The following is a 25,008-nucleotide window of genomic DNA, read 5'->3' as shown; positions in this document are numbered from 1 at the left end:
GGCTTGCACATGGGAGAGCAAGAAGGCTGTGGGAAACAGAGACCCCATTTTTAAAGGGCACGGACAAAATCTCCATGCTCTGAGACCCAGCATAGAAGCAGTAATTTGAAAGGAGCCTGGGGCAGACTCACTGGCTGATCCTGGAGAGCCTCCCAGAGAGGCAGGAGGCAAGGAGGACTCCCCTAGTGACATAGACTCTGGCAGCAGCTGTTTTGGGGAGTTCATTCTATGACAAGGACACCTCTCATAGAATGGAGTCTTCTCCATTCTTGGAGACTTCCCTCTAGCCTATTCCTGCCAGGGGCTTACCTGCCCACCAGCCAATTGGCACCAGTCCCAGAGCCTCCCAAGCCAAACAGCCAGCCATGAGAGGACTCAATGCCACTCACCAGGAAACTGGCACCAGCCCTGCGCACTCTGGACCCTGCAGGCAGCCACCCCAAACCTGGACCCACCCACCAGTGGGCCAGCACCAGCCCTGGAACACCACAGGTCCCACAGCCAGCTGCACCGAATCCCAGCCCCACGCAGCAGCAGGCCAGCAGCCAGAGCACAAGCCAGGGCCTGGCAGCCAACTGGGCCAGAAAAACCTACAAAGAATGCTCTACCCAGTAAGGCTCTCGTTCAGATTTAATGGAGAGGTCAAAAGCTTTACAGACAAGTAAAAGGTAAAAGAGTTCAGCACCACCAAACCAGCTTTATAACAAATGTTAAAGGAACTTCTCTAGGAGAAAAAGAAAAAGCCACCAGTGGAAACCAGAAAATTACAAAACGGAAAAAGCTCATTGGTAAAGGCAAACATAAAGGTGAGAAATCATCTACGCACAAAGGTAGTAGGAAGGTTAAAAGAGAAGAGCAGTAAAATAATTTATATCCACAATAAGCACTTAAGGGACACACAAAGCAATTAGATGTAAAAGATGATATCAAAAACAGTAATGAGAGGAGGAGAGTACAAAAGCAGGGATTTAAAAATGCATTTGAAATTAAGAGATCAGCAACTTAAAACAATCATATATATATACACCTCATGGCAACCACAAACCAAATATCTATTATAGATACACAGACACACACACAAACACACACACACACACACACACACACAAGGAAAAAGGAAAAGAGAAAAAAGAAAAAGGAATCCAAACATAACACTAAAGATAGTAATCAAATCACAAGAGAAGAGACAAAAGAAAAAGAAATTTATAAAAACACCTATAAAAACAACCCACAAACAATTAACAAAATGGCAATCAGAACATACATATCAATAATTACCTTAAATGTAAATGGACTCAATGCTCCCATCAAAAGACACAGAGTGGCTGAATGGATACAAAAACAAGACCCATATATATACTGTCTACAAGAGACTCATGTCAGATCTAAGGACACACACCAGCTAAAAGTGAGATGATGGAGTCCCTCCCATCAGGAAGCTTGCACAAGCCTCTTAGATAGCCTCATCCACCAAAGGGCAGACAACAGAAGCAAGAAGAACTAAAATCCTGCAGCCTGGGAACGAAAACCACAATCACAGAAAGATAGACAAAATGAAAAGGCAGAGGACTATGTCCCAGATGAAGGAACAAGATAAAACCCGAGAAAAACAATTAAATGAAGTGGAGATATGCAACTTTCCAGAAAAAGAATTCAGAATAATGATAGTGAAGATGATCAAGGACCTCAGAAAAAGAACGGAGGCAAGGATTGAGAAATTGCAAGAAATGTTTAACAAAGACTTAGAAGAACTAAAGAACAAACAGAGATGAACAATACAATAACTGAAATGAAAAATACACTAGAAGGAATCAATAGCAGAATAAATGAGGCACAATGGATAAATGACCTGGAAGACAAAATGGTGGAAATCATTGCTGCAGAACAGAATAAAGAAAAAACAAAGAAAAGAAATGAAGATGGCCTAAGAGACCTCTGGAATAATATTAAATGTGCCAACATTTGCATTACTGGGGCCCCGGAAGGAGAAGACACAGAGAAAGGATCCAAGAACATATTTGAAGAGATTATAATGGAAAAGTTCCTTAACATGGGAAAGGAAATAGCCAGCCAAGTCCAGGAAGCACAGAGAGTCCCAGGCAGGATGAACACAAGGAGAAACATGCAGAGACACATAGTCACCAAACTGACAAAAATTAAAGACAAAGAAAAATTATTAAAAGCAACAAGGGAAAAATGACAAATAACATACAAGGGAACTCCCATAAGGTTAACAGCTGATTTCTCAGCAGAAACTCTACAAGCCAGAGGGGAGTGGCACGATATATTTAAAGTGATGAACGGGAAGAAACTACAACCAAGAATACTCTACCCAGCGAGGATCTCATTCAGATTTGAAGGAGAAATCAGAAGGTTTACAGACAAGCAAAAGCTAAGAGAATTCAGCACCACCAAACCAGCTCTACAGCAAATGCTAAAGGAACTTCTCTAAGTGGGAAACACAAGAGAAGAAAAGGACCTACAAAAACAAACCGAAAACAATTAAGAAAATGGTAATAGGAACATACGTATTGATAATTACCTTAAATGTGAATGGATTAAATGCTCCAACCAAAAGACACAGACTGGATGAATGGATACAAAAACAAGACCCCTATATATGCTGTCTACAAGAGACCCACTTCAGACCTAGGGACACATACAGACTGAAAGTGAGGGGATGGAGAAAGATACTCCATGCGAATGGAAATCAAAAGAAAGCTGGAGTAGCAATACTCATATCAGATAAAATAGACTTTGAAATAAAGTATGTTACAAGAGACAAGGAAGGACACTATACAATGATCAAGGGATCAATCCAAGAAGAAGATATAACAATTATAAATATGTATGAACCCAACATAGGAGCACCTCAATACATACGGCAAATGCTAACAGCTATAAAAGAGAAAATCAACAGTAACACAATAATAGTGGGGGACTTTAAGACCTCACTTACACCAATGGACAGATCACCCAAACAGAAAATTAATAAGGAAACACAAGCTTTAAATGACAAAATAGACCAGATAGATTTAATTGACATTTCTAGGACATTCCATCTGAAAACAGCAGCTTACACTTTCTTCTCAAGTGCACATGGAACATTCTCCAGGATAGATCACATCTTGGGTCACATATGAAGTCTCAGTAAATTTAAGAAAACTGAAATTGTGTCAAGCATCTTTTCCGACCACAACACTATGAAATTAGAAATAAATTACAGGAAAAAAAGAAACGTAAAAGTCTCCAAACATGTGGAGACTAAACAGTATGCTACTAAATAACCAAGAGATCACTGAAGAAAACAAAGAGGAAATGAAAAAATACCTAGAGACAAATGACAATGCAAACATGACAATCCAAAACCTATGGGATTCAGCAAAAGCAGTTCTAAGAGGGAAGTTTCTAGCAATACAGTCCTACTTCAAGAAACAAGAAAAATATCAAATAAACAATCTAACCTTACACCTAAAGGAACTACAGAAAGAAGAACAAACAAAACCCAAAGTTAGTAGAAGGAAGGAAATCATAAAGATCAGAGCAGAAATAAATGAAACAGAAAGAAAGAAAACAGTAGCAAAGATCAATGAAACTAAAACCTGGTCTTTGAGAAGATAAACAAAATTTATAAACCTTTAGCTGGACTCATCAAGAAAAAGAGGGAGGGGACTCAATCAATAAAATTAGAAATGAAAAAGGAGAAGTTACAACAGACACCTCAGAAATACAAAAGATTACGAAGGATTATAAGAGACTACTATGAACAACAATATATGCCAATAAAATGAACAACAGAGAAGAAATGGAAAAATTCCTAGAAAGGTACAATCTCCAAAGACTGAACCAGGAAGAAATAGAAAATATGAACAGACCAGTAACTAGTAATGGAACTGAATGAGTTATTAAACGACTCCCAACAAACAAAAGTCCAGGGCCAGACAGCTTCACAAGTGAATTCTACCAAACGTTTATGAAAGAGTTAACAGCTCTCCTTCTCAACTGTTTCAAAAAACTGCAGACGGAGGAACACCCCCAAACTCATTCTGTGAGGCCAGCATCACTCTGATACCAAAACCAGACAAAGATATCACAAAACAGAAAACTACAGGCCAATATCACTGATGAAAATAGATGCAAAAATCCTCAACAAAATATTAGCAAACCAAATCTAACAATACATTAAAAGGATCATACACCACGATCAAGTGGCATTTATCCAAGGATGTGAGAATTTTTCAACATCTGCAAATCAATCAGTGTGATATACCACATTAACAAACTGAGGAATACAAATCATATGATCATCTCAATAGATGCAGAGAAAGCTTTCGATAAAATTCAACATCCATTCATAATAAAAACTCTCCAGGAAGTGGACATAGAGGGAACATACTTCAACATAATAAAGGCCATATATGACAAACCCACAGCTAACATCATACTCAACAGTGAAAAGCTGAAAGCATTTCCTCTACGATCAGGAACAAGACAAAGATGCCCACCTTCACCACTTTTATTCAACATAATTTTGGAAGTCCTAGCCACAGGAATCAGAGAAGAAAAAGAAATAAAAGGAATCCAAATCAGACAGGAAGAAGTAAAACTGTCACTGTTTAAAGATGACATGATACCATACATAGAAAATCTTAAAGACGCCACCAGAAAACTATTAGAGCTCATCAATGAATTCAGTAAAATTGCAGGATACAAAATTAATACACAGAAATCTGTTGCATTTCTATACACTAACAATGAACTATCAAAAAGAGAAACTGAGAACACAATCCCATTTACCATTGCATCAAAAAGAATGAAATACCTAGGAATAAATCTACCTAAGGAGGTAAAATACCTGTACTCTGAAAACTATAAGAAACTGATGAAAGAAATTAAAGATGACACAAACAGAATGAAAGATAATACTGTGTTCTTGGATTGGAAGAATTAAGATTGTTAAAATGACCGTACTACCCAAGGCAATCTACAGATTCAATGCAATCCCTATCAAAACGTCAATGGCAGTTTTTACAGAACTAGAACATATAATTTTAAAATTTGTATGGAAACACAAAACACCCAGAGAAGTGAAAACAATCTTTTTAAAAAATTCCTTTATTTATTTCTCTTTATTTATTTTTGGCTGTGTTGGGTCTTTGTTGCTGCGTGTGGGCTTTCCCTAGTTGCAGCGAGCGGGGGCTACGCCCCATGTCCCCTGCCTTGGCAGGCGGATTCTTAACCACTGCGCCACCAGGGAAGTCCAGCCAAAACAATCTTGAGAAAGACGGACAGTTCTGGAGGAATTACACTCCCTGACTTCAAACTATACTATTTAAAAAGCTACAGTAATGAAAACAATATGGTATTGGCACTAAAACAGACACATAGATTAATGAAACAGAACAGAGAGCCCAGAAATAAACCCATGCACATATGGTCAAAGGAGGCAAGAATATACAATGGGGAAAAGGCGTTCTCTTCAATAAGTGGTGCTACGAAAATTAAACAGCTACATGTAAAAGAGTGACATTAGGACATTTTCTAACACCATATCCAAAAAGAAACTCAAATTGGGTTAAAGACCTAAATGTAAGACTGGATACCATATAACCCCTAGAGGAAGACATAAGCAGAACACTCTTGACAGAAATCACAGCTATATTTTTTTTGCATCTGTCTCCTAAAGCAGAGGAAAGAGTATAAAAGCAAAAATAAGCAAATGGGACCTAATTAAACTTCAAAGCTTTTGCACAGCAAAGGAAACCATCAACAAAACAAAAACACAACCTAGAGAATGGGAGAAAATATTTGCAAATGATATGACACATAGGGGTTAATATTCAAAATATAGAAGCAGCTCATACAACTCAACATCAAAAACAAACAACTTGATTTAAAAATAGGCAGAAGACCTGAATACACAGTTTCCCAAAGCAGACAAACAGATAGCCAACAGGCACATGAGAAGATGCTCAACATCGTTAATCATCAGGGAAATGCAAATCAAAACCACAATGAGATATCACCTCATATCTGTCAGAATGGCTGTCATCAAAAAGAACACAAATTACAAAAGTTGGTGAAGATGTGGAGAAAAGGGACCCCTCCTGCACTGCTGGTGGCAATGTAACTTGGTGCAGCCATTGTGGAAGACAGTATGGAGGCTCCTCAACACTAAAAATAGAAGTACCATGTGACCCCACAATTCCACTCCTGGGTATATATCTGAAAAAACAAAACAAAAACAAAAACACTAATTCGAAAAGATACATGCACCCCGATGTTCATGGCAGCATTATCTACGGTTGTCAAGACATGAAAGCTATCTAAGTGTCCATCAACAGATGAATGGATTAAGAAAATGTGGTATATATAGATACACAATGCAATAGTACTGAGCCATAAAAAGAAAGAAAATTTGCCATTTGCAAGAACATGGATGGACTTGGAGGGTATTATGCAAGTGAAATAAGTCAGAGAGAGAAAGACAAATACTGTGTAATATCACTTATATGTGGACTCTAAAAAAAACAACAAACTAGTGAATAGAACAAAAAAGAAGCAGACTCACAGATACAGAGAACAAACTAGTGGTTAGCAGTGGGGAGAGGGAAGGGAGAGGGGCAATATAGAGGTAGGGGACTAAAAGGTACAAACTAGTAGGTATAAAATGAGCTACAAGGATATATTGTACAAAACAGGGACTATAGCCAATATTTTATAATAACTATAAATGGAGTATAACCATTACATATTGTGAATCACTATATTGTACACCTGTAACTTATATAATAGTGTCCACTAACTATACTTCAATTAAAAGAAAACACAATGAGATATGAACTCACACCTGTTAGGATGACTACATCAAAAAGCCAAGAAATAACAAGTGTTGTGAGGATGTGGAGAAAAGGGAACCTCATGCATGTCGGTAGGAATATAAATTGGTGCAGCCACTGTGGAAAACCGAATGGAGGTTCCCCAAAAAAATTAAAAATAGAACGTCATATGATCCAGCCATCTCACGTCTGGGTATTTATCCAAAGAAAATGAAAACACTGACTAGTAGAGATATCTGCACCCCGATGTTCATTGCAGCATTATTTACAATAGTCAAGATATGGAGACAACCTAGGTGTCCATTGATGGATGGAAGGATAAAAGAGATACACACACACACACACACAAATAGTATTCAGCCATAAGAAAGAAGGAAATCATGCCATTTGTGACAACATGGATAGATCTCAGGGCATTATGCTAAGTGAAATAAATCAGACAGACAAATACTGTAGAAACTCAGTTATATGTGGAATCTAGACAAAACAAAAACCAGGCTCATAGATACAGAGAACAGCATGGTGGTTGCGAGAGGCGGGGGCTGAGGGTGGAAGTGGGAGAAATGGGTGAAAGGGATCAAAAGGTAAAAATAAATAAATAAGTAAGTAAGTAAATAAATAAATTAATTAAATGAATACTCGTTGCAACATGTATACACATATATAAGCTCATTACAGGCTCATATATAAGCTCACATATATACGTCAATACCAAGCTTAGAAATATTGTTTGATTATTGAATCTACTGAAAAAAATGCATGAATTTTATTTTATGCAAATTAAAATTCAATAAAGCTGAAAACCCCTGCCATTTAGGTACAATTGGATGCGAGTAGGAGAGCCAATTGTGGTAGACTGATTGTAAAACTGGCCCCAAGTTGTCACACTGCCTTGTCTCCAGGACCTTTAACAATATGAATTTGGTTCTCTTCGCGTGCAGAGTTGGAACCTATTTTTGCACCTCCTGAAGCTCAAAACCACTAAGGCTTTGCAGTTTTATTTTCAACAGTTTCTGCTCTTTTATGCATTTCCTCGTTTTGCTTCATAATTTGACGCCCTTTTTCAACCCACGCACTCCCTTCTTATGCATGTAAAATATCTGTACCACTTTACTAGAAATTCTATGGTAAAGAGATCAGAGGATGATTTTCACACACATCACAGCACAACCCAGGGAAGTCTGTGGTTCACCCATTTCTCAGAATCTTCTCACAATAACAGGAATGGCTGTTATAAATTCATCTGTGCACAGCACTTCCTCCCTGCCTCAGCCACAACTCTTTCCTGCCTCATCACCTTCACCTTTGGTCTTTCCTGTCACACATAGCTGTGGTTGCTTCACCGGGCAGAAAGGTTAAGATGCAAGGTCCACTTCTCCTCCTCTACGTGGGGTGATGCTCTCACAATGGACTCAGACCTGGAGAGGAGGCCTGATTAAGGACACTCACAGCTCGGTCTTGAGCTGAGGAAAAGAACCAGTGCAATCAGTGGACGCAGGTTGTTCTGCTTTTCTATGCCTTTTAGAATCCTGACAGTGGTGCTTTAAAAGCCTAAACTTTATATAGAAAACTTAACAAGTCAATTTTTTATCATTGCCTGTTTTGAAGTAATAACAACTTGAAATTTGTATTAGAATTTCTCTATTTCCAAGTTGTAAACGGCCACAGATAATTCTGTGTAAATATAAATATGTAAATATTGCGCATTCTCTCTCATTACATTTTACTTCTATTTAACAGGAGATCAGGGATTTCAGCGTCCAGATAGCAAACTGGCCATATGCCAAGCATTCTGGAAAACAGACTGAGATCAATCATAGACCACAGACGTTCTCTTTCTGCAAAAAACCCTAATAAAACCCAGGATGCCATAGACAATTAGGAGTATAAGTATCAGAGACAAGAGGTTTCAACAGATTTCCGGAAGGATGCATCGGAGCAGAACATCCACAGCCAACATGGTCCCAGAGAGGCTGTGGCTGAGGTGGTCGCGGATGATGACGGAAGCACCTCTGGGAGGTGGGCTTCAGAAATTTCAGCTCCAAGGGGATGGGGCTGTAGGGCTGAAAGCAGGGGATTCGTGGAAGAAGTGAGAATGAGACACATGATCCAGTCATCTCCTCACTTCCCCCTCATTCGGAACCTCACACTTCAAGGTCTCTCTTCCCGAGCGGGTAATTGAAGGAATCTCCCCTAAAGATTAGAGCATCTCCAGAGAAAAACCTCTGCATTCTGGCATTTTGGGTTCCCTCTACATAACAGCCTGTCCTGCGGTCACCTCAGGTGAAGCCTGCAGTCGGCACTCTCACTCAGACGTGGAACTTCCAGGTTTTCTAATGATTTATTCCAAACTACGAAAAGGCAGTCAGGGAGAGCTGCTGTTTGATGAAAAACTGCAATATGAAAGATAGATGAAAGAGACAAAGATAAACAGCAAAAATAACCCCAACGGGAGCCATACATGCAGGAAACAAAACCAGGAAAAGACTAACCAAACATAAAAATAAACTTCTCTTTCAGATATCTAGATTATTAATCCTCCCACTGAAATCAACTAAAAATACTGAAAAATATTACATACATTTTCTTAAAAGCATAGGTGAGCAGGCAAGAAAATAACCTTTCTCAGACACGGAACTAAGTGAAGGTGGGCAAGTGGAGTACAGCAGCTAGCTGTCGCTCTGAGGATATTTCACCAGCCCTGGAGAATTTAAAGTCTGCTTCTCAAAACCACACTGACAACAAAGACTGAGAGTTCTTGCTACCAGCACAACCTCACTAAGAGAATTTGTAAAGAGTGTACTTGAGGCAAGAGGAAAGTAATCACAGATAGTAAATCAGAGGTTGAAAAGAAAGAAGAAAGAAAGAAGAAGGAAAGAAAGAAAGAAAGAAAGAAAGAAAGAAAGAAAGAAAGAAAGAAAGAAAGAAAGAAAGAAAGAAAGAAAGAAAGAAAGAAAGAAAGAAAAGAAAGGAAGAAAGAAAGGAAGAAGGAAGGAAGGAAGGAGAGAAAGAAAGAAGGAAAGAAAGAACAAAGGAAAGAAAGAAGGAAAGAAAAAATAGAAAGGAAGAAAGAAGGAAGGAAAGACAAAGAAAGGGAGAGAAGATAATGGTAATAACTTCCAGAGCTTAAAAAGGAAAAAAATAAGAAAATAAAAATACACAACAATAATGCATAGATGGGGTGGAAGGTGGGAATGGAGTTTAAATGTTCTATAGTAATTTGTTGTATAAGAGAAAGATTAAAATATAGATTCCCTTTAGACTTTGTTAACAATATGTGTTGTATGAGGAATATAGCCAATATTTTGTAATAACTGTAAATGGCATGTAACCTTTAAAAATGGTATAAAAAATTTAAAAATTTTGAAAAAAGAATATGTGCTGTGGCCACTAAGAAAATTAGGAAGAGTGTATATAATTTCCAACTGAGTAGAAAAAAAAAATAGAATGTGAGAAGAAGAACCAAATAATCCAAATTAAGGCACAAAGAAGAAAGAAAAACAAACTATGAAACCGGTTGGACAAGTAGAAAGCAAAAAATAAAATAATACAAATGCATCCAAATAGATCATAAATTACAACTATGATAAGTACACCAAAGATTTCCGATAAAAAAATAAGTATTGTTTGGAGTGGATTGCAAAGGAAATCCAAATCTAAAACATGAAACTTGAGATAGGTTGAAAGCAGAAGCAGAGGCAAATACAGCAATCCAATTCTAAACAAACAAGAACAAAATATCAAATGAAATAGAATTTTCATTCAGTGTTTCTTGCGAGCCTATTATGTGCCAAGCACTGTTTTAGGCAATTGGGTATATTAGCAAATAATAGCAGGTGAATATCCTTGCCCTCCAGATCTTTCAGTGTTCCTTGAAGGGACAGAAAAGAAACAAAAAAGGAATAGTGTGTGAATTATAGAATAATTATAGGAGATGTTCACTTACGTAAGAAAAAAAAATCAGGGAGCGTGGTAAAGAGGACCAAGAGTGAGAAGGCAGGTTAAACTTCAACAGTGTGGAAAGGGAATACCTACAAAGTCCTATTCCACAACATGGCAACTTGTTGATTGAAAATCTCAGAGAATGCAACCCAATCTAGGAAGAGTTTTAGATAATTGAGACGCTTTTTAACAAGAAGAAAAAACTTTGAGAACAATTGCCTTGGGTATTCCATTTTTTATATTTGTTTATAAATATAGATGAGACTGATGTTTAAAAATATAAGTTGGTTTGCAACGTCCTCGGGATCTTCCCAGGTGTCATCTGAAACCCGACGGTGAGGCAGACCACTCCAGGTGGGCAGCTGGCAGGTTTAATAAGCAAGGAACTTACAAGGCTTGTCTTGAGTGGCCACGAGGAGAATAGCTTTCCACCCGTGTCTGCCAGAATCGTCAACCCTCATACAGAGGCCTTCAGTGGCTTCGGTCCCGTATAGCATCCAGATAGTGTCAATTTCTACTCAAGGCTGTATCCTTGGGGAGGCTTCTGGAAGTGGGGAAGCCAGGCAGAATGCACATTCCAAGGACCGCGGAGTAGGTGGGGAGCCCCCAACTGCTTGGGTCCAGTTCTTAGGTCCAACTCTCAAGCCCCGTGACCCGCTCTCGCGATCTCACAGGCTCGCGTCTCGCGCAACACACCCTGGCGGTCAGCAAGGGCTTTCGCTAGCACGGAGGTGGCTCCTTTGGTAGCTCCCTGGCTGCATTGGTGGCAGATGTCACAGCAACAATACAGTCACATGCAAGAGAAAACGCAGGTTAAGACAATGATTCGCAAAAGCAATGACCAACTTTTTCTACCAAGAACCCTATGGTCCGAACCACTGATTTACTAGGTCCCCAGGTAGGGGGGTCGGATCCCTCAGGGTGTTCACTTGTGCCCTCATGTGACTCAATAAAGACGATACATTAACAGTCTCAGCAGTCGGAACACACTGCATTCTGTTTGGACAATGGCACGGGTGCCTCCTTGCCAGGCAGGGATCATGTCCAAGGCCATTCTAGTTTGGAGGGCAGCTTTTCTCTTTAGAGAAATGTCAGCGTTCAGTAAGGACAGGCTTTGTTGGCTACCATTCAAGACTTGCTGGGTGAACTTATCAAGGGCTTCTATGTGTGTATACCTTCCAGAAAGGATGCAATTTTGCCTCTATATTCAACAAATTACCATTCCAATGAACTTTTGGTTGTTCGTGGATTATATACGCAGCACTTTACAAATGATTGCTGTGTCTCAAACATGCCCCCTTTGACCTTGGGGCTCATTACTCAACATCTCTGGAACCCCTTCTGCTGGAGTCATCTTTGAACTTAAAAGCCACAGTGGAAAACAAGTCTCTGATTTGTAGCTTCCTTTTCTTTTCAAACAGAAGCATGCTTTCACGTTTGGTCATTGACCCTGTTCACCAGATTGAGACTCTGGCACAAAGTAAATCCATTCTCCATAGGTCAAGTTGTGATCTCTAAGAATGGTCAGAACTTTGGCCACAGTCATACCATTAACTTGCTGTGACAGTCTCCTATTCATAGCAGTGAGCTTTACTGCCTGTCCTCTCCTTGGCCACAAGGACGGGGAGACTCCATGGCACAGACTTTTAGCTGGTCGAGGCTCCGCTCTGATTGACCGTGAGAAAATAAGGCTCAGGGCTCTTAGGGACACTTCCCCCGCTTCAGATGTTGCAGGCCCTACTCCACCCCTTTGAATCTTTTGACTGTGTGGGATGTACACATAAATACCCCTCTGGGAATGTGGTCATGTCAAATTTATTTCCGTAATCTGCACAAGCAGAGCGCTTCCCTGGACTCCTGCTACACCACTCACGGGAAGCACGCAGCGCCACTCTTACAGGAAGAGGATTGGCAAGATCTTGGCGTTCTTCTCTAGAGTGATCTCCTCCACAGCAAAGAAGGTGATCTATGGCTAAGCCTGTGATTAAATAAGACAGGCTTCACAAAGAAGGGAGGGCAAAGAAGGAAGACATTTATTCTTGTCTCCTACTGGCCCATCAAACCGGGTCCATTAGTGCCTCATGAAGGAAATCTTGGATAGCTTCTGCCCTAAGCGCAAACCCTCTCCAGTCTCTGTGAGTCCCATTTGTGTAATTAGAACATCCAACCCAATAATCAAACTCGGAATTTCATTGCAGGGTAAAGCCTCTCCTTCCCCTGGCTTTTGCCTGCTTCCGCCGAAGGACCAGCAGTGTGCACAGCGCTTCTTCCATCTCTCCCCAACCTGCCCTTCGCCTCTTCCTCCTCCCATCACTCGCCTTGGTTGTGACTCCTCGTGGGTTGGAGGAGAAGAGGAAAAACCATTGAAGACAAGTCTGGTGTAATCTGGCTTTGGGGGATGGAGGCACACTTCGTGGCTCTTTTCCTCACGGGGCCCCATTAATGACTGTTCAGAGAGTCTCCCTGGAAATCTGCAATTACAAGTCCAACTGATGGCCACTATCTCCCCTCCAGCTGGTCAGTTCGACTCCAGTTCCGGGCACAGTTGCGATCCCTGGTGGACTTCCGGGCAAGTCCCCTTCAAGCTGGCTTTGGCTGGCTCCCTCCTGTGTGGCCCACGTTTGATTTATGGGGAGCACATACTTTTGCCCCACAGTCAGTGAAAGTTATGGTTGCTTCCAATCAGCCTCCTCAGTCTTTACCCTCTGGCGCATAGCAATGTCCTTTCGTATTATATTTCCCACAGGAGCACCTGGCTCCAAAGCTAAACTCCAGAGGACACAGGCCATGTCCTCCCAGGAATCTCTTACCATACACCACTCATGTCCTCTGGCAGCATCAAAGCCCAAGGGGCCACCTTACTTGCTGTGAGGTGAGAGGGAACCGTCGTCCTATTGGGTAGGGCACACAAGTGGAGTCCCCGTGGAGCCTCCTTTATTAAATCACATGGTTACACATAGATCCCCCTCTTTACCAGGGAGCCAATTACTCTCGAGATGAAGCCCAAGAATTTGCCAGTCCTGAAGCTTGTTGTCCTTATGATCTGAATGACCTCTTTTAAAAAGCCCTTTCCTCTTGACCTCTTCAAATACCTACCGAATTAGTTGAGGAGCTAAACCTCACCTAACTGGCTTCTAGCTCCTTCCTTAGGTCCTGCCCAGATCTTCTAGTGTATGAGTTTGGAATGTGGGGGTGTTGGCAATACTGAGGACTCAGCTGAAATTCACATTTATGTTAATATCCTGCCACATTCACCCCAGGCCTCTCACATAACCTTCAGTCCAAAATTTCAATGTAGGACATTGACATTGGACCCGCCCTTTGACGTCTGCTACTCAGCTTGTCACAAACCTAAATGAGTACTGTCACTCCTGAGTCTACCCCGATGATCTTATCTGCAGACCCTAACTTTCCTGTTTCTGAAGAGAAGCATGATTAATCATTCCAGGCACCCACATGGACACATCCTATACATCCTTCATAGGAGATTTCAAGCCCTGAATTCTTCCTCAAGTCTTCTCCTATGAATCCTACTTTCATTCCCCAATTATGGGTCATGGCTCTCACATATTTCAACAATAGGAATAATGCACACAATAAATGCTGGAATTTCCAGAGACCTCAGAACTCAGAACCACCTTCAGAGAAAACTGGGATGTAAGGATTGTGAAGATAGTCGAGCGGGCAAGAATTCCTTCGACGCGGGAGAAGATAATGTCGATGATTTTTATTTGATTTACTCATTTCTCCTCTGGGCATGACTTACCTTCCAAAGTGGAATATAAGTTGCATCTTCCATAGGCCCTAACCTATGCCTAGATACACACAAGTTAATTGAATGAATAATGCTTCTGCAAGTTGCTGAGAGAAAATATCATTTAAACGATTCTTAAATGAAAGGTGTCAGGACAGTGCATGAATAGTTCGCTCTCTAGAGATAATAGTGCACTGATGAATCACTCACAAGGAACTACCTCTAAATATAAGAATTGTGTTATGGGGAATAGCAGTTTGGACTAGCGGTGTTATGTCACAGCATATATTATGAATGTTTTCTCACAATGGGCTTTTCTTCCATGCTGTCTTTACTCCATTCATAATATTTGTGATGACCCTTAGAATGAGCAGGTATTTGGGATCCTATTTTCTCCAGATTTGATCTCGAATCCCTGCCTCCCTAAATTTCACCAGTGCAGTAAATACTCTCAGTCACATTCACAGGCAAAGCAAAGGACAGCTGTAAAAATTCCAACAATTTGAGTTTGGGTTATCTGCCATCATTATAAATGATATAAAGTCATCCCTCTAGCTTTGAAGTTTTGCAATTATTTTAGCCGGACGGAAACTTTTATCTGCTCACTGCCAATGTCACAGTCCATGGGGGTAAACTTGTCCCAGAGATTTCAACAGTCAGGAGAGATTTTTCTGCTGGCAGAAAACACTAGAGCGAATTGAAAAACAACAACAACAACAACAAAAGTCAGGGAATGCTCTGAAAGAGAAAAAGAAGTAGGTGTCATAAGATGTATCAATCAGGATTCCAGCAGAAAACAGATGGCTTAGTATAATGAAGTAGTTGGAGGAGAGCCTAGTGAAGGGGCTTCCTACAAGCTGTGGATACAAGGTTTGGAAATGACAAGGGAGAGGGCTAGGAACAGAGAGGAAATTACATCCTTACCCTAAGGGGTGAACAAAAGCTGGAACCCAGAAGGAGAGCTGGGTAGAGAGCCTCCAGGGGAGGAGTGATGAGCTTTGGCTTAGGGTTGCAGCTAGTGGGAGATGCCCCTGCAGGGAGAGAGGCAGGAAAACAGATACCCTGACCTTGTTTTTCTACCGTCAAGAGCTCTCCTGCTTGGATTTCCCATTGGCAGAAACCAAGCAGAAGTCAGAGAGCAAGAGATCCCACTGATGTAGTCCATATAGATCAGCCTCCGAGGCAAAAAGCTAGAGTGAAAGAAGGGTGAACTCTGGATCTGCAGAGGCAAGAAAAATATTTGGCACAGAAGAGATTTCTAAGGTACAGCAGGGACATTTTAAGTTAGGATGGTACCTTAAAAAAAAAAAGAGAGAGAAAAAAACAATAAGAGGATTTATCAACCTCCACATCTCCATGAACCACAGAGTAATGGTGCCAGAGAAGCCTGATGCTTCACTAACAAAGTACTCATAGATGTGGATTGAAATAAGACACATTATCAGTGGTGCTGACACTTAACATATGCAGGGTTTCTTATTTGAATTTTCCTAAATTGACTCTTTGAACTCTCTGAAATAAATCATTCCCTGCTTATGTCAATTTCATAACCTCTTACATTCACTGGCATCGTGTAGAAGGACAGCTGGGAGCCGGGAGTCGTGGGGAATGTGCTGGGAAGATATTTCATTCTGGTTAGCCCTCACTGCATAACAAACCATCCCAAAACTTAGTGGTTTAAAACAACAACAATCATTTATTTTTCTCATGAATCTGCAATTTGGGCAGGACCCCGGGGGGATGGCTCATCTTTGTTCTTTGCAGCTTCATCAGTTGGCAACTGGAGAATGCACTTTGGTGTCGCCTCGCTTGCATGGCTGGGAAGCTGCTTTTGGCTGGCAGCTGAAATATCAGCCAGGGGAGTGGGCCAGTGACTTCAAGTCCTCTTCATGCGGGTGACTTGGGCTTCCTCACAACATGGTGGCCAAATTCCAAGGGCAAGCATCCCGAGACAGCAAGGAGGCATTTTCCCTTTCTAACCTTGGAAGTCACATGGTGTTGCTTCAAACACCCAGAATTTATCGAAGCAGTCACGAAGTCCATCCAATTTCAAGGCAGGGGACATAGACCCATAACTCAATGGAAAGAGTAACAAGGTCAGATTGTAAGAAGAAGTCAGAAAGAAGATATGGTTTTAGCCCTCTTTGGAAAATGCAAACTACCATATTAACAAGTTATAGTAAATGGAGAAGTAAAAATACAATTTACACTACTTCCAAAACATTTGCCATACTTTTGAAAGCATATTTTTAATCGCCTTGACAACAACTTGCAATAAATTCTCCTTGGCTTCTTCCCTTATATTTTTCATTCGTTCTTCATGCTTCTTCATTAGCAATTTTATTTGTTCCTCCTTTTCTTCCTGTGGTCTATGGGCATATTCCTTTTCTAGTAGTTTAATTTCCTTTTCTAACTGATCAGCGTAGATTTTCTTCAAGACTTCCTCCCGCTTTCTCAGCTTTTCCTCCGTGTCCTTGTATATGGCGTCGGAAAAGTAAGCCCCCTGGTTATTCTGCACCATCTTCTCTATCAGCTCCACCAGCTCCCGCACCTGAGCTTCCTTCTCAGCCTGGTCTGTACTCCTGTTACTGAAGGTACAGCAGCGGTCTCCACACTCCTTGAGGATGCTTCGTAGCTTTACATCTGCACCCCACAGAAAGTCGCTTAAGCTTTGGTCCTCCAGCTCCTCTTTGCGAGTGAACAAGATGATCATGTGCTTCATGGCTGTTTCCCCAAACACAGCCTTGACCAACGCCACGGTTTTCTGCTCTTCCTCCGTGTAGCGGCCCAGCTGCATGACCAAGACGATGGCGTGAGGTCCGGGGCAGGAGGCGAGGACACAGCGGCTGATTTCCATGCAGGTGGTGCTCAGGCTCTCCTTGGTGTCGAAGAGCCCTGGGGTGTCAACAACGAGAAGGTCTCTCCCCTCCCATTTCCGGGATGCTTTCTGACAAGTTTTGGTAACAGCCTGGGCAGCAAGCCTAGAGTTGAATACGTTTTCCCCGAGGATGGTGTTTCCTGTGGCACTTTTCCCACTTCCAGTCTTCCCGACCAGCACGATCCTCAGAGCGTTGTCCTGGGCATCAGCCATGTTTATATCAAGAGGCCCTGGGGCTTAGGTACCCACAAGATCTTAAGAAAAGGAAGGAGAGGGAAAAAGGGTCAATTTGGGCAAGTGGGAACCATTCCCAACTCTCTTTTTTTTCTTTCTTTTCCTCCCTGAAAATGTGTAATATTCTATAATGCATAAACAGCTCAATTGCTGTGGAAGAAATAACAAAGTACTTAAAGAGTATCCCCACAAGAGTCATGTCCAGATGGTTTCACATGGAATTAATTGAAACCTTTGAAGATCTGATAATCTCAGTGCTACTTAAACAATTCCTGATCACATAAAAAGGAAGGAAAACGTTCAGCTCTTTCTATGAAGCAAGTGTAATATTGATCCCAAAAGCTAACCATGATTTCCCCAACAAATAAAGCGATATACTTGTCTCATGTGTGAGTACTGATTCAAAAATCCTAAATAAATTATTAGACACTAAAAAGCAATACACCTTGATTAAGTATTACTGTTTCAGAAATACTAGGGTGGTTCAACATGAGGAAATTGATTGTTGCAACACATCCCATTAATAGGTTAAGAAGAAAAGGAACTAGGTGCAAAAAAGACATTTGGCCAAATTCAACACTGATTCATGTTCTTTTTTATTTTTTTATAAATTTATTTATGTATTTATTTATTTTTGGCCGCATTGGGTCTTTCTTGCTGCACACGGGCATTCTCTAGTTGCGGTGACCAGGGGCGATTCTTCATTGCGGTGTGCAGGTTTCTCATTGCAGTTGCTTCTCTTGTTGCAGAGCACGGGCTCTAGGCACGCGGGCTTCAGTAGTTGTGGCTCGCGGGCTCTAGAGCGCAGGCTCAGTAGTTGTGGTGCATGGGCTTAGCTGCTCCGCGACATGTGGGATCTTCCCAGACCAGGGCTCGAACCCGTGTTCCCTGCATTGGCAGGTGGATTCTTAACCACTGCGCCACCAGGGAAGCCCAACACTGATTCATGTTTAAATCATAAAATTTAAATGAATAGATACTTCTTTAACATGATTTTACATAAATATAAATTAAAATTTGTTTTCATCGCTTTTTTTTTCATGCAACTAAAATAGTTGATTATGAAGTTCATTTGGATGAAGAAAAAAGAAAATTAGCCTTGGCAATCAAGAAAAGAAAAATGAGGGAAGACTAGCTCTACCAGATAGTAGAACATTATAGTTTCTATAATTAAAGCAGTATGATGTTGGTGCACGAATAGAGAGAACAGTGAAACAAAAACAGAAAATTCGGGAGTAGACCAAACTGATCACACTATATTCATTTATATTCAATTCAACTATATTATGTTATATTTATATTCAATAAGGCAGCATCTCACATCAATGGGAAAAAAGATGGACTAATAAGCAACACTGAGATAACAATACAGAAAAAGATAAAACTGCATCCACTTCCTGATGCCATTCAAATCCCAAATAGATTAGAAATTTAAATGTAAAAAAAATCCATATAATAATAGAAGAAACATGGATAAATCTTTGTAACCGGGGGGTGGGGAAAATATTTCTAAGATTTGAAATAGAGTAAGGAAAAAGACTCCTAAATTTGATTACATAAAAATCAAAAAGATAATGTGAGGCAAACAAACAAACAATCCTCCATACACAAATTAAAACACAAATGTCAAACTAGGGGAAAATTCTTTTTTCTAACTTATATAAAAGAGGGGCAGGGGCAATTTTCCTTTTACACAAAGAATATCTATACAGATGGCTAACAACCACATGAAAAGATGCTCAGCATCACTAAACATTGAAGAAATGCAAATCAAACTACAATGATGTATCACCTCAGAGCAGTCAGAATGGCCATGATAAAAAAGTCTACAAATAATAAATGCTGGAGAAAATGTGGAGAGAAGGGAACCTTCCCACACTGCTGGTAGGAATGTAATTTGGTGCAGCCGCTATGGAGAACAGTATGGAGGATCCACAGAAAACTAAAAATAGAGTTACCATAGGATCCAGCAATCCCACTCCTGGGCATATATCTGGACAAAACTCTAATTTGAAAAGATACATGCGCCCCTATGTTCTTAGCAGCACCATTTACAATAGCCAAGACATGGAAACAACCTAAATGTCCACTGACAGATGAATGGATAAAGAAGATGTGGTACATATATACAATGGAATATTACTCAGCCATAAATAAAATGAAATAATGCCATTTGCAGCTACATGGATGGGCCTAGAGATTATCATATTGAGAGAAGTATGTCACACAAAGAAAGACAAATATCATATGATATCACTTACATGTGGAATCTAAAAAAAATACAAATAAACTTATTTACAAAACAGAAACAGACTCACACACATAGAAAACAAACTTCTGATTACCAAAGGGGAAAGTGGTAGAAGAGGGATAAATTAGGAGTATGGGATTTATGGATACATACCACTATATATAAAATACAAAAGCAACAAGGATTTACTGTATAGCACAGGGAACTATATTCAGTATCTTGTAATAACCTATAATACAAAAGAATCAGAAAATATATCTATATAACTGAATTACTTTGCTGTACACCTAAAACTAACACAGTATTGTAAATCAACTATACTTGAATCACAAAATTAAAAAAAAAAACAAAGAATATCTAAAAGTAGAGAAACAAAAGACCAGCAACTCGATAAAAAATGGAGAAAGATATAGATAAACAGTTCAAAGAAAAAAATGTAAATATCCTTTGAATATATAAAAAGAGATTAACATTCACTCGTAATAGAGAAAAATATATCAAAACATAGAAAAATTAAATTAATTATTTAATATTACACTAAGATACTATTTCTCACCTACAGGTTTGGCAAAAATCCAAAAGTTTGCTGGCATAATATATTGGTAAAAGGTATAGGGGAAACAGGTGCTCTCCCACATGGCTAGTGCGAATGGAAAAGCAGTCTAAAACATCTAGAGGAGAAGTTAGCAATATCTTGCAAAAGTACATGTGCATTTACCCTTTGATGATCAACCTCAATTTGGGGATTTATCCCAAAGGTACACTGACAAAAATACAGAAAAAAATTATGCAGAAGGCTGTTTACTGCACCACTATTTGAAATAGCAAAAGACCAAAAACCTATCAAATGCCCATCAGTATGGGCCTGGTTGAATAAACTAAGGTATATTCACACAGTGCAGTACTAGCCAACTGCAAAACGGAATGAGATATATCTTTATATACAGGTATGGAGACATCTCCAGGATATATCATTAAGCAAAAAAAGCCAAGTGAAGAAAATAATGTAGAGTTTACTATCATTTCTCTAACAAGGAGGACCGGGGCCTACATATATATAATGTAATATATATATTTTTTCATTCATATGTAAAAGCAATGGCAGGATAATCGGAAAAGTAAGCAGACAAAAAAGTTACTTATATGGGGATGGAAGAAACAGGGTGGAGGGAAGCTGGGGATAGAAGCTGGGAACTAGACTACTTTGGATATACTTAGATTTCATAGATTTGATCTTGAAAGCATATATTATACAGCAAAAATTATATTTCAAAATACAAGTAAAAATCCAAAGCAAATGAAACAAACTAGCCAGATTGTATTTTGTGTGGTGGATGAACCACAAAAAATTGGTCCTAGAGACTTGACAATGCAGTAATTTCTTTGTCCATCCCCAGTAGGATATAGTTAAGCACCCCCCCCACCCCCGCCGCAATAAAAACCCTGCAAAAAATCGTTTTCGGGAATCCTATTCTTAGTTGTGTGTATGTGCGTGTGTGTGTTTGTATAGTTTTGAAATCTATTGAAAAGGCATAAAAACAATGATGAGCCCAGTAACAATGAGCACCCTTAGTGCCAGATTGTAATCTTCAAATGCCATTTCCTACCAAAAATTTAGGGCTCTTAGGAGAAAGTATGGATTCCAGGTCTGGGCCAGGCAATGTACGAGTTGAGCATAGACCATCTTGTCATACTAGACAGCAAGGATGCTATGAAAAAAATTACTAGGATCGCATCAAAAGGACTTAAGAGCCAACTTGAAGACGATCCCCAACGGGACAAAGATGAGACAGTTTGAGCATCAATAAGAATAATGATTCCAAGGGATTGAAATATATCAAATAAGTTAAAATCTATGTGTTCATAGCAATGCCATCTTCTTAGAAGAAGTCAGTTGTTCCCTATGGAGTATGTTAGGAGTATGTCATTCTGAACGTTGACAAAGGGAAAGAACAAAGCATTTATCTTGTCTTTCTTATATAACTGTGCCTCGTGGAAATGAAAGAATTGTTGAGGGGAAGTTTCTTTTTATAGGATTATTCCATCTAATAAATGAAGAAAGAATGATAGAATTAGAATATCATAATTTGTGGCCCTTAAGGAAACGTGTACTCAAGGTAATCATTAATATCTGAGACAACCAAACATTATGCCTTCTGATCGACGTTAACAACTGCACCTGTGAAGCACTCCCACCAAAGCACCAGCCAAGCTTTAATCTGACCAAGCTTCTCCCTAAACAGAATGCACACAAAACACTGGAACTAGAAGGGCATGACAAGTGACATTTTGGGGTGTAATCAACAAAGTGTACACTTCCAATTCTGTTGGACAAAAGACTTCCCCTTTCTTAAAGAAATTTTACAGCAAGAAACAAGGAAGGTAGAAACCTATGTGTTAAGTTAAATTTAAGAGATATCAATGAATTGCAATGTATGGACCTCATTTGGGTGCAACTTCAAACAATTTTTAAAATTATGAGACAATCAGGGCAATGTGAATATAACTGGTAATTTTCTAGAAATTCTCATTGCTTTTTGAAGTCTGATTATGGTAATTTTTTAAAATGGTCTTTATCTTGTCAGACATACATACTCAAATATTTACTGATAAAGTGACACAAGGTCTGACATTTGCTTCAAAGTAATCTGGGGTGGCTGGGGAGTGGTGAGTATATAAATGAAACAGGACTGGCATAAACTGATAATCATTGAAGCTTGGTATAGGTACACGGAAGTTCCTTATAGTATTCCCTTTATCTTTCAATAAGTTTAAAAAAATTCCACAATAAAAAAATAACCTGGGTGTAGTGTAACCGCTACTGAATGTATACTGTATACCAAGCACACTAATAAATATGTTTTGTATATTACACTCATCCCTCCATATCAATATGGAGGGGGGATTGATTCCAAGACCCCGACATGTTCCAAAATTTGCAGATGCTCAAATATCTCATATAAAATGGCTAGTACAGTTGGCCCTCCATATCGGGGTTTTCACATTGGCAGATTCAACCTACCTTGGATGGAAATTTCCATCCTGTTTGGTTGAATCTGCCAATGTAAAACCAGGGATATGGAGAGCTGAATGTGCATTTATTGAAAAATATCTGCATATAAGTGTACCCACACAATTCAAATCAGTGTTGTTCAAGGGTCAGTTGTGTCTCACTTACTCGCAAAACTAACCTGCAAGGAAGCTAACTTTATTACCTGAGTTTTTTAAATGAGGAGACTGATGTGGCTCAAGAATTCTGAGACACTTGCCCAAGGTCATTGTGCCAATAGGTGTTGAGCAGAGAGGGGTCCAATTCAAAGGCTGTCTGACTACCACGCTCACTCTTAAGCACTGCACACTATGGCCTCTTCTTGTTCCTTCTTGGACCCGTCATTCTGTAGTCTACATCAGGTCAGAGGCAGATGAGGGGAAGACAGTCCACACTCTTTCCCGAATGGTGAACTGGTTAGCAAGCCTATAATTAGGGAAGGCAAGGAGGGGGGGTCTCACATACATGTTTTTTTTAGAATAGCTAATCCTCTCTGCATAGCCCCTGCTCCGCAACTCATATGTCACCCTATTAGGGACACAGCTTCTCTCTGTGAAGTGTCAGAAAGAATTCAAAGTGAATTCTAGATTTCCGGTGTCATTAGTGACCTGGGTAATCCCTGGAGAGTCACCATGCTCTCAGGGGTTCTGATCCTTTTTCAGGAAAATCAACAAGGACCTACTGTATAGCACAGGGAACTCTACTCAATATTCTGTAATAACCTATATGGGAAAAGAATCTGAAAAAGAATGGATATACGTATATGTATAACAGAATCACTGAGCTGTATACCTGAAAGTTACACAACATTGTAAATCAACTCTACTCCAATATAAAAAAAAATTAAATTAAAAACAAGAAACAGGGGTTTAGACTGGGTGGCCTCTGAATTGCCTTCCAGCTCTAAAGACCTGCCTTGGGGACACTCATTTCCTATTAAGGGAAAACTCTGGGTTATCAAGTGGTACTCAATGTCTATCACAACAGCAACTAGACAGACGGTGCAGTATTCAGCAAAAGTTTGTCATGTTGAACATGAGATGTATGGACATTATCCTCATAAACATCTTTCCTCCCCTCTCTCCCCTCCACCACCAGCACTCTGGCAGCATCCTCCTTACTGCGTTGCTTGCACACCACCTGGTCCCTTCTCAGGCCAGAGCCCACCCCCGCGCAGACTCCCTGTATCCTACTGCCCCTCGCAGCTCTATCCTCTGGGGCCTCTTCTCAGCCAGGCTCACCTTTTGAAGGAGTTGATGAGTTGTCAAGTTTTCTCCAAAGAAGCTGTTTGAGCCCGTGCTTTTGCTTTAACTATGAGGGGAAAATGTTTGCACCCTCTGAAACCTCTGAGCCAGGAAGCAGATTGGGTGGAGCCAGTGAAGGAACTGTTTGCCTTTAAAGAGACAGAAATATTGCCCCATAATTTGGTGGGTGCTACAGCTTTGACAAATTGAAAGCTTTTTCTCCGTGTGCCTGTTAATCACACCAACATTTCCAAAGTTATACTTGTTGTTTGGGGTTATTGTGGTGGATCCAAACGGCCCTTAGTAAATGACCTAAATCTTGCCCAGAAAGCCAGTCACAGTGTCTGATCATCATTCCTGGGTGTACTGGGAGACTGCAGGGCTCTTCGGGGAAGAAAGAAGTCAGACACGTGGCTTGGTGTATCGTAGGGATAGCGCCAGTCTATTGCTGGGTGGAGAGTAGAACTTGTAAGTGATGAACTTGAATATTTAGCTGAAGAGATTTCTAAGTACAGTGTGGAAGGTGCAGTCTGCTTTCTCCTTGCTGCTTATAGTAAAATGCAAGAGGAAAGAGACTGGAGTGATGCAGCTACAAGCCAAGGAATGCCAAGGATTGCCAGCAACCACCAGCAGCTGGGAAAACACAAGGGAGGATCCTCCCCTGGAGCCTTCAGAGAGCATGGCTTTGCCAACATTTTGAGTGTGAACTCCCAGAACTATGCAGCAATAAATGTCTCTGCTTTGAAGCTTCATAGTTTGTAATAATCTGTTAGAGCAGCTCTAGGAATCTAGTCTATCACCTTTCTCTTTTCCTCTA

At 40.2% G+C, this 25,008-nt stretch overlaps 1 protein-coding gene across 1 annotated transcript; it reads right to left on the bottom strand.

Annotated features, from left to right (window-relative positions):
* Positions 1-16,744: 16,744 nt before the first annotated feature.
* Positions 16,745-24,247, bottom strand: LOC133096546 (GTPase IMAP family member 7-like). The gene is made up of 2 exons (XM_061198162.1): positions 24,189-24,247; positions 16,745-17,667 (listed from the first exon to the last, which is right to left on the bottom strand). The coding sequence occupies exon 2, from the start codon at positions 17,624-17,626 to the stop codon at positions 16,745-16,747; it is 882 nt and encodes a 293-aa protein (XP_061054145.1). The 5' UTR covers positions 17,627-17,667; positions 24,189-24,247.
* Positions 24,248-25,008: the final 761 nt, after the last annotated feature.

The sequence above is a fragment of the Eubalaena glacialis genome, chromosome 8, assembly GCF_028564815.1.
Source record: "Eubalaena glacialis isolate mEubGla1 chromosome 8, mEubGla1.1.hap2.+ XY, whole genome shotgun sequence".
Taxonomy (NCBI): domain Eukaryota; kingdom Metazoa; phylum Chordata; class Mammalia; order Artiodactyla; family Balaenidae; genus Eubalaena; species Eubalaena glacialis.
The sequence above is the reverse complement of the archived record's forward strand: the minus strand, read 5'-3'. Positions and strand labels throughout refer to the sequence as shown.